Here is an 11206-nt window from a genome sequence, read left to right on the forward strand (position 1 = left end):
CGCCCAACTTTTCATTTGTAGCTCCGCTACTGAAAGTATGAGTAACTAGCTATGTTGAGGGAGTCAAATCATCTCTCTCATTAAATTATTGTCACATAAACAAAGTTGTTGAGTTGGACTCTATGTTACTAAGTTACTCCCACTATGGACAGTCTAAAAAAGAGGTCTAGACTTTTTTTTGATATATTGTAAACGTACTATGTTTTTTTTGGGCGAACGGATACCATGTTTATAATATAATGCTAAAAGTTTAACCACAGCCAAACACCTCAAAAATATTTGGAACCATGTTTTTCAAGAATACACACTATCTTGAAAAACTTAAGAAAATGCTTGGCAAACATACACACCCTTAGGGGTGTTTAATTTGAAATTCACGGGAATATTGGTCGGTTGCCCCAGCTTGTAACTTATTTCAGTCTAGCAAAATTTTGAGGGCAATCCCGAAAGTTTTCTCCAAAGTGCATGTGACGGGTCCAGCCCTGGTGCACACATACCTTATCCTCCCACTCCGCTTTGCCTTAGCATCAACACACCAAAGCATATCCTGCGCGATGGATTCCCTCCCCTCACCTCCGTTACCTTGGACCGGAGAGAGAGAGAAGAGGAAAGAGAAAATAAGGGGTTAGCTAAAATGGCAATGGCCACAGCAAGGCTAATCCACCCATCCATGGTGGTGTCCAAGAGCTCAAGAGCGCCACCAGCACCCTTGCTCCTCCACACCCATAAGCCCCTAACCACCGCACTGACCTCATCGTTTCACTTCACGCTCCACTCCGTCGACGTCTCCAAGGACGACAAGCCGCTGGACACGGCGCTCGAGACCAAACAAGAAGATGCAACCGCCGCCGCCGCCGCCGGCGACCTGGCGACACCACTGCCGGGGGAGTTGGACGCGGAGGAGGACAGGCCGAAGCTTGACCCCCGCCGGTTTGAGGAGCAGTTCGCGGTGCTGAACACGGGGGTGCACGAGTGCCGGTCCTGCGGCTACCTGTACGACCAGGCGAAGGGAGATCCGTCCTACCCGGTGCCCTCGGGGCTGCCGTTCAACAAGCTGCCGGACGACTGGCGGTGCCCGACGTGCGGCGCGGCGCAGTCCTTCTTCGACAGCAAGAGCGTCGAGATCGCCGGGTTCGCTCAGAACCAGCAGTTCGGGCTCGGCGGCAACTCGCTCACCTCTGGCCAGAAGACGCTACTCATCTACGGAAGCCTCCTTGTCGGCTTCGCCTTCTTCCTCTCCGGCTACTTCTTGCAATGAGTACCGAGCTAGGCATCATCCTTCCTTTGATCCATTCCAGGAGGCTTCTTGCAATTAGTGAAGAGGAGAAACTGAGTAAGGCTGTTACCGGGTTAATCTTGATAAGTACTGTACTAAATTTGTGTGTATAGATACCTATTGCTTCTGCTACAAAGCGCCCAGCGAGGGGCGATGTATAGCAGAGGGGAAAAGGGACATTTGTTTTGAGGTGCTGGCTATAATTTTCTTGTGAATGCACTTCCCGGACAAATTTCGACTAGAATTGCTTCTAGTTGTTCTAGCAACTAATGCGGCCGGTGGATGCACCCAACGCGCACGACAACAACACAGCGGTCGATCCCCTTTTCTCTTCTCTGCTTCCTCTCTTGTGCGTGTCGCCGGCGCCTCCACCCACTGCTCCGGCCGTTGCCGGCTAGCTCCGGCGCCGCCACGCCCTGCCGCTGCTCCGCCGCTGCCTTCTCCTCCGATTCCCCGCCTTTCCTTGACTAGTTTGGCCCCTGTGTGCCCAATCGAGGCTACCCCCATGAACGTCCATGGCGCTGCAGTTCCCCTCTATTGCGAAGCTCGTCCATGGCGCTGCCCCTCTCGATTTCCTCTCCTCCTAGAGCGATAGCTCCTCTTTGCTCAGTGCTCACTCTTGTTAGACTAGTCATTATGGTATACGACTTCTAATCCAAGTCAGTTTTGTACCCCTATCCCAAGTCAGTTTGTACCCTTTTATATACTCTTGTATGCCGCACCAAATCATCAACAAGCAACAGTTTTATTCAGCTTTCATGGTATCAGATACCGGTCCTAGGGTTTAGGATATGGCTCCGCCAACGCCACCGTCGCCGCCGCCGCCCGGCTACTTCGAGCGCCGGGCCGCACTCATCGCCAAGGCTGCTAACGCCGCGGCCGCTTTTCTCTCGGCTCTCACCATAGCTCCACAAAACTACCCTGCACCCATCCTCGCCGCACCAATATCTCTTGCTGACACAATCTCCGACGTCAGCCCCTACATCCCCATAGTTCTTGATCTCGCCGCCCACAACTACTACCATTGGAGACATCTCTTCGATCTCCACCTCGGCCGCTGCAACCTGCGCTCGCATGTCGCCGCCAACTGTCTTCCCCGCCCCGACGATCCGCAATGGTTGAAAGACGATCTCGCGATCGTCCAGTGGTTCTACACCCGCATCACCACCGAGATCTTCAACATGCTCGATCACGACGGCGCCACCGCTGCCAACATCTGGCACTCCCTCCGTCAGCTCTTCCAAAGCAACACCGACGCTCAGAAAAACGCTCTCCACACCGAGCTTCGCAATATGGTGCAAGGAGACGCCCCGGTGAACCTGTTTTGCCAGCGCGTTAAGACCATTGGTGATGAGCTCCGCGAACTCGGCGATACAGTTAGCGACTCACAGCTAATCAATATCGTCGTCGGCGGCCTCAGCGAAGACTTTGACAAGCAAGCCTCGTTCATACCGATGATACGGCCCCCTCCTACCTTCGCTGAAGTTCGTTCCTTGCTACAACTCGCGGCGGAAACACAAGCTCGCAAGGACTCTCGCCCCAAGGTCTTTCATGCTGCGGCTCATCCTCCTCTGTCGTCTACACCAGCGCCGCCTTCCAGGCCGGCTCCTGCCGCCGGGCCGTCCGCATCGTCATCTGTTCAACCGCCCCCAGGCTGGCGTCCTAGTCCGAACTACCGCGGCAAAAACCCTATCTACAGGCCACCGTCGACTCGTTCGGTTCCGCCTACGACATCACCAGCACCGAGTCCTGCACCACCCACCAGTGCTCCATCTGCGGTTGCATGGCGGCCTCCTCATGATCCTTGGACGGGGCTTGTTCAAGCATGGCCCATGCCCTGGTCCGCTCCGTCCACCCTCGGTGCTCCGCCGGCATACTCAGGTGCCTGGCAACCCGGCCTTCGGCCGCCTACTGGTGCTCCCGGGGTTCTCAACCCCCGACAGCCGGCCAATGCCTATCACGCCGCCCCGACGTATGCTCCTTATGGTCATTACAGCACCGACGGCGGCGCCTACTACACACCTCAGCCGGCCCTGCTCCCGACGCCACCCCCACCACAGCCGGCCAATGCCTACTACACTCCCCAGCCGGCCCTACTGCCTTCACCATCGTATCCGCCGGCACTGCTTCCGACGCCACCCTCACCTGCGACGCCGAGCTGGGATCAAGCTGCCTTTCTCCAGGCCATGAATAACTTTGCTGCACAAGGAAACTCAGGTACGGATTGGATCTTTGATTCAGGGGCCTCTAGTCATATGTCTGCATCTAGTAATTGGTTATCTTCTTGCACTAAATCTCCTTTCCCTTCCATTATCCTTGGAGATGGATCATCTATTCCTATATATTGTGTTGGTCAGGCTCAACTTCCCTCTTCCACCAAACCTCTTTTACTTCGCGATGTTCTAGTTGCACCCGCCCTCATTAAAAATCTTATCTCTGTTCGCCAATTTACTTGCGACAATCTAGTTTCGGCTGAATTTGACCCTTTTGGTTTATCTGTGAAGGATTACCTGACCAAGGCCGAGATCGCTCGCTTCAATAGCTCCGGTGATCTTTATTCTCTTAATGGAGTTCCTGCCGCCACCCCTCCAACATCCATGCTGGCCTCCGTCGATCTCTGGCATCGTCGCTTGGGCCATCCCAACCCCGCCGTCTTAGCTTCTATGCTTAGTGAATTTACCATACCATGTAATAGGGACTCTCATAATTCTGTGTTTTGCGAGTCTTGTCAATTAGGCAAACATGTGCGTCTTCCCTTTAGTTCCTCTAGTTCTTGTAGCACTTATCCCTTTGAATTAATACATTGTGATTTATGGACCTCTCCCATTGCAAGTGTTTCGGGTTTTAAATACTACCTTGTTATCCTAGATGATTTCACCCACTTTGTCTGGACTTTTCCTCTACGCAACAAATCCGAGGTCCATTCTCTTTTCCTTAATTTTCAACGCTATGTGTCTGTTCACTTCTTCCTCCCAATTCGCTTTATCCAATGTGACAATGGTCGCGAGTTTGATAACATTAAAAATCGTACTTTCTTCTTACAACATGGCATCCTGCTTAGGTTCTCATGTCCCTACACCTCCCCTCAAAATGGTAAAGCAGAACGCTCTCTTCGCACCCTCAATGATATAGTTCGCACTCTCCTCATTCAATCATCTATGCCTCCCAAGTTTTGGGCTGAAGCCCTACACATGGCCACCTTCCTTCTAAATATTCGACCTTCTAAAACTAAACCCAACACTACTCCCTATTATTCCCTCTTTCTTTCCCACCCCGACTACTCCGCGGTTCGTGTTTTCGGCTGTCTCTGTTTTCCCAATGCCTACGCCACTTCTGCAAATAAATTGTCACCACGCTCTATCCCATGTGCTTTTCTCGGCTTCTCTGACGAGCACAAAGGCTATCGCTGTCTCGACCTTCACACCGGACACGTTCATGTCTCTCGTCATGTCACGTTTGCTGAGCACATTTTTCCTTTCTCACAACGCACTACTACACCATCCAACACCCCTAGCTCCGCAAACACCCCCTCTCCCCGTCCTTTCCAACTATATACTCCCCTACCTGCCGAACACAACTTATCACCACCACCATTAACACCCACCATAGCCAATCCCAACCATACACTCACCCCACCCGAGACATCCCCAACACCCCCGACCCCTGCTCCCTCCCCAACACCCCCACCCCTACTCCCACTCCACCACCCAGCCCTACTCCCACTCCACCACCCAGCCCTACTCCTTCGTCCGACTCTTCCGCTGCGCCGGACTCACCAGTACCCACCTTACCCCCTCGTGCTATTCCTACAGCAGCCCCGATTAATGATCATCGCATGCGTACTAGGGCCAAATCAGGATTTCATCAACCCCAAGACCGCCTAAACCTTCATACCTCCGTATCTCCCACTTCTCTTCCAAAGAATTACAAAACTGCTCTACTTGATCCCAATTGGGCCGCTGCCATGCAAGAAGAATATAATGCTTTACTTCAAAACAACACCTGGCAACTTGTTCCTCGTCCTCCCAATACAAATATTGTTTCTGGCAAATGGATTTTTCGCCAAAAGTTCCACTCCGATGGGAGCCTCTCACGATATAAAGCCAGGTGGGTTTGTCGTGGCTTTTCTCAGCAACAAGGAATTGATTACGAAGAAACCTTCTCTCCTGTTGTTAAACCTAGCACCATTCGCACCGTTCTTAGTGTTGTTGTCTCCTCTTCATGGCCCATTCACCAACTTGATGTTAAAAATGCTTTCCTCCATGGTTCCCTTCAAGAAACTGTCTACTGCCAGCAACCTCTGGGTTTTGAAAATCCATCCTTTCCAACTCATGTATGTCTTCTTCAGAAATCTCTCTACGGTCTTAAACAGGCCCCACGAGCTTGGTTTCAACGCTTCTCCTCCTTCATTCAAACAATAGGCTTCACTCCATCTCTCTCCGACACCTCTCTTTTTGTGTATCATCAAACTTCTGACACTGCCTATTTACTTCTCTATGTAGATGATATCATTCTTACCGCCTCCTCTCAAAAGTTCTTAGATCATATTGTCTCTCTTCTTAGATCTGAATTTTCTATGACCGACCTAGGACTCCTTCATCATTTCTTAGGCATTGCTGTTGTTCGAGATTCCTCCAGCCTTTTTCTTTCCCAACGCCAGTATATTCTTGATCTTCTTAATCGTGCTGGTATGCTTGACTGTCAATCATCTCGCACTCCTGTCGATACTAGTTTTAAACTTTCGGCTACCGGTGAACCCTTTTCCGATCCTACTCTCTATCGTAGCCTAACAGGTGCTCTCCAATATCTCACCATTACTCGTCCTGAAATCTCTTTTGCTGTTCAACAAGCATGTCTCTATATGCATGATCCCCGGGTTCCTCACTATAATCATGTTAAACGCATTCTTCGGTATTTAAAAGGAACTCTCAATCATGGTCTCCACCTCAATAATTCTTCTCCAAACTCGCTTACCGCATACTCTGATGCAGACTGGGCTGGTTGTCCTGACACTCGAAGGTCCACTTCCGGTTTTTGTGTTTTTCTTGGTAACAATTTGATTTCTTGGTCTTCGAAAAGACAGGTTACAGTCTCACGTTCGTCGGCCGAGGCTGAGTATCGCGCTGTGGCACATGCCGTTGCAGATACAATCTGGATTCGGCAGTTACTCTCCGAGCTACACAGGCCTATTGAGCAGGCCACTATTGTCTACTGTGACAACATATCAGCAGTCTACATGACCAGCAATCCAGTTCAACACCGACGCACAAAGCATATTGAGATTGATATTCATTTTGTTCGTGAAAAGGTTGCTCTTGGTCAGGTTCGGGTGCTTCATGTTCCTTCTACGGCTCAGTTTGCCGACATTTTCACCAAGGCACTGCCTACTAAGCCGTTTCAAGATATCTGTTTCAGTCTCAACGTCGTCGAGCCTGCCGTTGATACTGCGGGGGGATGTTAGAGTAGTCATTATGGTATACGACTTCTAGTCCAAGTCAGTTTTGTACCCCTACCCCAAGTCGGTTTGTACCCTCTTATATACTCTTGTATGCCGCACCAAATCATCAACAAGCAACAGTTTTATTCAGCTTTCAACTCTCCTCCTCTCTGCTCACTCTCCTCCGGCGCCGCCACGCCCTGTCGCTGCTCTGCTGCCGCCTTCATCACGTCATCTGCCGCAGAGCCGAACTCCCCCGGCCCTCCTAGCTTGAGGTCGACAGAGCACTCGGGCCGGCCAAGCGGCCGCGATAGCGATGCCCGCCGCGTCGGGAGCGCCCATGGCCGACGCCCCTTCGACGAGATCTGCAGCTCACCGGGTCTCCTTGGGCCCGTGTCGCCTGCCTGTCCCCGTCCTGCGCGTACGGCACCATCGCGCTCCTCCTCCTCCGTCGCCGCCGCCGCGGCCTCCGTCCGCCTCCGCTCCTCCTCCCGCCACAGCCGCGGCCTCCGCCACCGGCCCACCGGCTCGCGGCGCCGCCGCGTTCCTCCGCCACCAGCCGCCCGCCCGCCGCGCTCCTCCGCCACCATAGCCTGCACCACCGGCCGCCCGCCCGCCGCAGCCACTGCGTTCCTCTCGCGCCGCCCGCCGCGATCCTCTGCCTCCGTGGCCTGCACCTCGAGTCCTCGTATGGCAGGAAGTGCGGGTCGCTGTCCAGTGGGTCCAGGCCGGACACGAGAGGGGAGGAGCGGGCGAGAGCGGACGAGAGGAGCGCCCAATTTTGTCCGCCGCGGACGCATTTGTGGCCCATTTTTGCGCCCAGTTTGGGTCGGGATGGACATGAAACGGACAGCAGGACGTTACGTCCGTTTGGGTCGCCCCGTTGGGCCAATTTTTTTGTCCGGATGACCAAAACGGACGAAACGGGTCGCCCCATTGGAGTTGCTCTTAGCCCTGAATCCCCTCTCGTAAGGCCACTATTGAATATTTGGGCATTTTTTCATGAAGTTTAATTCAGAAAAATGGTAAATAAAACATGATAATCAAAACACAGGTGATAATCAAATCAAGAAACAGATTCATGAAACTAGTCATGCAATCAAAAAGAAAAGGGATAAATATCATATCCGCATTGATTGCTACTGCTAGTAAACCAAAAGCAAACCCTAACACAAGGGATAAAAAAGCATACAGCACAACAGAAGAAGTGTTTGTTGTCGCAGCGTCATGTTGTGAAGAAGATCGTCGACGTTGGGAAGAAGTCGTCGTTGGACGTAGCCACGGTGAAGAAAATTCAGCAGTTATGCAGAAGCGCTCCCCAAAAATTTGATCGTCGCTTTCCCGTACCGGACCACAAGAGGTGGGATTCCATAGGCCTACTGTCTCACTCCTCGGTGCACGCCGAGAAGCGAGATGGGAAAACGTTAGGCGGCGCAAGGCTTGGAATCGGAAGGCACTCACGTTGGGAAAGACGACGTAACATATTACTCCTATAAAGGATGGTGGAGTACCCGCCTTCCGGGGCTCGTCGAGGGCGAAGAGAGCCTCCTAGTCGTCCATTGTCGGGTGGTTTGCGGCGGGAGGCTCTCGGGGCTGATGCGAGCCGTCCGATCTACCCGGACGGCTCGAACCCCGGCGACCCGACTCGTAGGTCGATGACGGGTGGACCAAGGGCGCCGGTCGTTACAGTCAGCCGACAGGTTGATGACGTGTGGAGCGAGGGCGTGCGATTACTACAGTCGGCACATCTCCATGACGAGTGGACCAAGACCGTCATGCCATGGACCCGCCTTCTGGGTGATGGCCTACAAAGCGCACATGATTTAGTTGTACCTTTTTCGAAGTAAGAGTATAGATCCACATGGAGCACATGAAATGGTTTTTTTGTCTCTCGTAGTGACTTATGGAATTGTACCTGCAAGTAATTGTAGACTCAAAGCAAAGTGAGGGCGGAGAATGAATATTGGTTTTGATGACGTGTGGACTTTAAGTAAATAATATAAACAGAAATAAAAATAGTAGGAAAAGTGATGAGTGAACTGACAGATGTGTAAGGCGTTCTCAGAGAGTTAGAATTCCTATTGGTACGTTTCTAACACAACCTATGCAACAGCATAGTATTATGTGCCCCTCAAAAAAAAGCATAGTATTATGTGAATACTTGAGCGACTCTTGAAGTTTACATTGGATGGAGCCGGGTACATGACACGTTTTACTCTAAATAGACTTTGTGCCACACAAGTCGTAATACCCCTGCAGGTTACGACTATGGTAATTAAGGGTTTCCCTGTCCACGGGCCTCATTAAGGGTTCTTCGTAATTCACCTATTAATTGTAAAACCTAGGGATGAAGGCTTGTACTGTCACATCGAATTACCTACACTCCAGAATTACAAATCGTTGATTAACATTTTTCAAATGCAAGATTAACATTTTTAATGCATGGTCAACATTTTTTAATAAACATTTAATATTTTTCAAATGCTTGATTAATATTTTTTAAATGCAAGATTTTTTAATACATGGTCAAATTTTTCTATATACATTTAACATTTTTCAAATGCATGATTAACAATTTGCAAATCCAAGTTTAATATATTTTTAATAAAATAAAAGATTAACTATTTTTTGAATAAATGGTCAACATTTTTCTATACATATTTAACATTTTTAAAATGCTTGATTAATAATTTTCAACTACATGTTAAATATTTTTTGAATAAATCTTCAATACTTTTTCTGTACACAGTAACATTTTTAGAATGCATGATTGATATTTTGCTAAAATTTGTTTAACATTTTTTTAAATGCTTGAGTAACATTTTTAAAATACATGATCAAAATTTCAAACATATTGTATATTTTTCTATACATTTTCCATATACAAAAATATTTTCTCTATATATATTTAACTTTTTCAAAAGCTTGTGTAACATTGTTTTCAAATGTTTTATGTAAAGTAAGTTTTGTTGGGGAACGCAGTAATTTCAAAAAAAAATCCTACGCACACGCAAGATCCATCTAGGTGATGCATAGCAACGAGAGGGGAGAGTGTTGTCCACGTACCCAGGTAGACCAAAAGCGGAAGCGTTATGGCAATGCGATTGATGTAGTCGTACGTCTTCACGATCCGACCGATCCTAGTACCGAAACTACGGCACCTCCGCGATCTGCACACGTTCGGCTCGGTGACGTCCCACGAACTCTCGATCCAGCTGAGTGTCGAGGGAGAGCTTCGTCAGCACGACGGCGTGATGACGATGATGATGAAGTTACCGACGCAGGGCTTCGCCTAAGCACTACAACGATATGACCGAGGTGGAATCTGTGGAGGGGGGCACCGCACACGGCTAAGACAACTGTCGTGTGTCTATGGGGTGCCCCCTCCCCCGTATATAAAGGAGTGGGAGAGGGGAGGGCCGGCCCTCTCATGGCGCGCCCCAAGGGGAGTCCTACTCCCACCGGGAATAGGATTCCAGCCTTCCCTAGTTGGAGTAGGAGAGGAAGGAAGGAGGAGAGAGGGAGAAAGAAAGGGGGGCGCCGCCCCCCCTTCCCTAGTCCAATTTGGACCCAAGGGGGAGGGGGCGCGCGGCCTGCCCTTGCCGCCCCTCTCTCTCCACTAAGGCCCATATGGCCCATTAGACTCCCCCGGGGGTTCCGGTAATTGCCCGAACTCACTCGGAACCATTCCGAAGTCCAAACATAGTCGTCCAATATATCAATCTTCATGTCTCGACCATTTCGAGACTCCTCGTCATGTCCGTGATCACATCCGGGACTCGGAACAACCTTCGGTACATCAAAACACATAAACTCACACCGATCATCACCGAACGTTAAGCGTGCGGACCCTACGGGTTCGAGAACTATGTAGACATGACTGAGACTCATCTCCAGTCAATAACCAATAGCAGAACCTGGATGCTCATATTGGTTCCTACATATTCTACTACGAAGATCTTTACCGGTCAAACCGCATAACAACATACGTTGTTCCCTTTGTCTTGGGTATGTTACTTGCCCGAAATTCGATCATCGGTATTTCAATACCTAGTTCAATCTCGTTACCGGCAGGTCTCTTTCCTCATTCCGTAATGCATCATCCCGCAACTAACTCATTAGTCACATTGCTTTCAAGGCTTATAGTGATGTGCATTACCGAGAGGGCCCAGAGATACCTCTCCGAAACACAGAGTGATAAATCCTAATCTCGATCTATGCCAACTCAACAAACACCATCGGAGACACCTGTAGAGCATCTTTATAATCATCCAGTTACGTTGTGACGTTTGATAGCACACTAAGTGTTCCTCCGCTATTCGGGAGTTGCATAATCTCATAGTCATAGGAACATGTATAAGTCATGAAGAAAGCAATAGCAACAAACTAAACGATCAAGTGCTAAGCTAACGGAATGGGTTAAGTCAATCACATCATTCTCTAATGATGTGATCCCGTTAATCAAATGACAACTCATGTCTATGGCTAGGAAA

At 49.9% G+C, this 11206-nt stretch overlaps 1 protein-coding gene across 1 annotated transcript; it reads left to right on the plus strand.

Annotated features, from left to right (window-relative positions):
- The first annotated feature begins 525 nt into the window (after window positions 1-525).
- LOC123119702 (rubredoxin) lies at window positions 526-1517 on the plus strand. Its single transcript, XM_044539598.1, has one exon. It carries the CDS (start codon window positions 635-637, stop codon window positions 1256-1258), a length of 624 nt encoding a protein of 207 aa, XP_044395533.1. The 5' UTR covers window positions 526-634; the 3' UTR covers window positions 1259-1517.
- Window positions 1518-11206: the final 9689 nt, after the last annotated feature.

Source organism: Triticum aestivum, chromosome 5D, assembly GCF_018294505.1.
Source record: "Triticum aestivum cultivar Chinese Spring chromosome 5D, IWGSC CS RefSeq v2.1, whole genome shotgun sequence".
In the NCBI taxonomy this organism is placed as follows: domain Eukaryota; kingdom Viridiplantae; phylum Streptophyta; class Magnoliopsida; order Poales; family Poaceae; genus Triticum; species Triticum aestivum.

Coding starts and splice junctions, on each gene's coding strand:
- LOC123119702 (XM_044539598.1), top strand. CDS start 635: ATGGCAATGGCCACAGCAAGGCTAATCCACCCATCCATGGTGGTGTCC.